Genomic DNA, 3,468 nt, shown 5'->3' with positions numbered 1-3,468 from the left:
ACGTTGAGCGTAATTCCGGTTTAAGCCGGATGCGCTCCCTCACTACCGCCATCTATGGCCATTGGGAACTCTCTCTTTGACATTGGGAACTTCCGACAGATCGGCCACACACGGGATTAAAACACTTCTTTATTGACAACTACGGACTAATACATTGCACAAGCACCCCGTAGGCCTCTCTAACATTTGGTGCATCAGGGTAAGCACCTTATATTTTACATTTGTACATGTTCGGAGGCCCAAGGTCTCAGCTGGTGTCCGTCCTCTACCCTCAGGGAAATGAAGCCAAAATGTTGACAAATTACATCTACGTCGAGAGAGTATTTAATTACATCACACCACCCACCGTATCGCACCAAGTGGACAGTTATTACTGTAACCGGAATTTAACTCAAATAAAATACCCCCTCTCTGCCAGAATTATCTTGGGCACCATAGATATGTCTATGGCATTGGATTGGCTGTAACCATAACCATGTCTATGTTTGGCACGCGTACTTCTTTACGACAGCCAGTCGCTTTCCGGCAGTCGCATTTAGACACGAGAGGTAAACATGAGAGGTCAGTTAGTTAATGTGACAGACAGTTAATAACTGACAACACAAAGGGGGCATATCAGTAGTTATGACAGTAGATTTGAACAGGGACGTCAACGGTACATAAACATGGTGAGTGTCCGTACCTCCGAACATGAACGAGTGCAAACAGAAGGATGTCAAGTTGTGTTGTTTAGCAAGTGTTAGCTTCAAGTGTAATATCCAACGTACCTCTTTACGTTCAAACATTGTGATTGAAGTTGCTATCAATCACGGTGCAGACAGAAACAATTGTGTCAGTTGTTTTACATTGACTGCCAACGAATTGTAAAGTTAACAACATGCTAATGTTGGCTAATCAAATGTGCAGTAAGTAAGCAGTTGACTTCTTATGAAAGTTGTTTCATAAGAAGTCAACCACTGCATGAGGACTCACTGACTGCAGCCATAAACTGACCTCTGTCATCCACACACAGGCCAGTACTGCGATTGCTGCGGGACTGGCTCTGGCAGCAGTAGGATTTGCAGGTAAATGGGGGAATTGATTGATTGATTGATTTATTAACAGTTTGCAGAATTACAGTACATTTCAAGTACAACTCAATACAAAAACTGTTAACAGTGAGTGGACGACACCATAAAGCATTACACTTGTTTACAATAGGGCCCACCATTTTCAATTCATCAAAACATTTAGACGTACGAATATACACAACTATATAGTCAAAAAGAAATCATCATCATAGGAGGTAAAAAGGGAAAATACATATATACAGTGAGGGGAAACAGGGGTGGGTGGGGGATTCAGATTTTACGGGGGGCAGCCGTCCGTAGGTGCCCTTTTGAGAGCAGTTTTGAAGGAGTCAAGGGATTCGCATGTCTTAATGACTGTTGGTAGGGCGTTCCACATTTTGGTGGCATAGGAGCGAAATGAGGGTAGATCATTTAAAGCAGTGGTTTTCAAGTGGTCTGGGTGGGGACCACCAGTGGTCCTTGAGGGGGTTCAGGTGGTCCACAGCTAAATTATGAGAGAGTTGGTAACCATGAAATGGTGATGGTCCCTTATTAGATCTTCAACTTTTGAGAGCGTAAAATTAATGGACCCGCATTTGTTTTCATTCTAAGCTCTTAAGAGTTAAATTATTGTTAAACAGCTGCATTACTTAATTTACAACTTGATGTCTACACAATAGAATGTATAGAAGAATTGAACATTCATTTTGATGTATGAATGTTTTGTCTGAGAGGCTAAAGGTGGCCTTACACTAGCCGATAATCGGGCATTTTTGACGCTCGGGGGGTGCCCGACCGCTCAAAGCGCGATCGGGATCGGCCCGATCAACATCAAGAATGTTTGATATTTGCTCTGCCCCGCTCCGATTATCCTGTAGTGTGTGGTGCTATCAGATTTCAGATTGAAAAAAATCGGCTAGTGTAAGGCCACCTTAGATCTCATCAAATGGTGGTCCGTGGCTCAAATGCTGAATAAATAATGGACCTTGATATGAAAAAGGTTGAAAACCACTGATTTAAAGCTACAATTCGTAACTTTTATGTCCTGTTGCCTGAGAAATATTGCACTTCTTCAGAATCAGAATATACTATAATAACCAGTACGTGACTACGTGTCCAACATATGGAATAGAATATATCCCAATTGATCTTTGTTTGTACATTTCTTTGTTCCAAGAGCACCAGACATGAACCTTTATTTTGTCCGTATTTCCTACTGTGAGAAGGCATTAATTAAAGCTGCTATAAGCAATAATGTCAAAATATGAATGACCTTTTTATTTTTTGGGTATTCAGACAGCCAGCAATGGGTAGAATGGTCCCAAAAAAACCCGGTCGCAGTGACTAACCAATCAGGAAGCAGACAGGCAAATCGACCAATGACAAAGCTTCTAGGAAAATCTTTGAATGCAGATTGCGGCCCCTAGATGTTAACCTGACTCCGCCAGATGGGGCAGCAGAGAGTACACTGGGTTCCCCCCTCCTGCTCCCATCTGGGAACTCTCAGGCAGACTTGATGCCCGGCCATAAAACGGCCTGGCCAATCAGCAGCAGCTAGAAGCTAGAAGCTGCTGCTAGAAGTTGCTAGAAGCTGCTGCTGATTGGCCAGGCCGTTTTGTGGCCGGGCATCAAGTCTGCCTGAGAGTTCCCAGATGGGAGCAGGAGGGGGGAACACAGTGTACTCTCTGCTGCCCCATCTGGCGGAGTCAGGTTACCTAGATGTGTCACAGAGACTAAATGTTTTTGGGAGAGTTCTACCCATTGCTGGCTGTCTGAATACCAAAAAAAATAAAAAGGTAATTACATTTTTGACATATTATTGCTTATAGCAGCTTTAAGGTGTTTACCCTCTTGTATTTCTGTTGTCTTCCAGGCCGCTATGCAATGCAGGCTATGAAACACATGGAGCCACAGATGAAACAAGCCATGCAGAACTTTCCCAACGCGGTACGATGGAGCGCACGCGCACAAAATAATAATCACAAGTTTGTTTTCATCATGGAAATGTTCTGACCCGATTGGCTGCACACGCATCACGAACATTTCCGCCGATAACGACATGCCCAAAATGGGGACACAAAGTTGAAAGTGCTTAACGGCAGTGTTGTTTTTGTCAGCAAATTATTTATTTTAGTTTTAGTCAGTCTTTTGAATAGTTTTCCTTTAGTTTTAGTCACATTTTAGTCACCAGGAATGTCTTAGTGTTAGTCTAGTTTTAGTCAACTAAATATCATAAGATTTTAGTCGACTAAATCTACGGCTGATTTAGTCGACTAAAATGTATTTTGGCGGGGCTTGATGCCGTCGTAATGACAGATTTATACGTGCTGAAAATAGCAGATCTACAAGCATCCAAGTGTGAAATGACTTATTGGATCTCTTGTCCACTATAGTCCCTTCCTAACATTCTAGTCTAGTT

The 3,468-nt window shown here is 42.6% G+C and overlaps 1 protein-coding gene across 1 annotated transcript in view; it reads left to right on the top strand.

The window, feature by feature from the left end:
- Window positions 1–488: 488 nt before the first annotated feature.
- The window catches only part of dnajc19 (DnaJ (Hsp40) homolog, subfamily C, member 19), a 6,544-nt gene continuing 3,564 nt past the window's right edge, over window positions 489–3,468 (top strand). The window contains exons 1-3 of the mRNA XM_079505012.1: window positions 489–668; window positions 1,013–1,064; window positions 2,923–2,996. Of these exons, the coding sequence (XP_079361138.1) occupies window positions 666–668; window positions 1,013–1,064; window positions 2,923–2,996 (129 nt within the window). The 5' untranslated portion in view covers window positions 489–665. The remainder of the gene's footprint in view (window positions 669–1,012; window positions 1,065–2,922; window positions 2,997–3,468) is intronic.

The sequence above is a fragment of the Electrona antarctica genome (assembly GCF_951216825.1).
Source record: "Electrona antarctica genome assembly, chromosome: 7".
Classification (NCBI taxonomy): domain Eukaryota; kingdom Metazoa; phylum Chordata; class Actinopteri; order Myctophiformes; family Myctophidae; genus Electrona; species Electrona antarctica.
The sequence above is the reverse complement of the archived record's forward strand: the minus strand, read 5'-3'. Positions and strand labels throughout refer to the sequence as shown.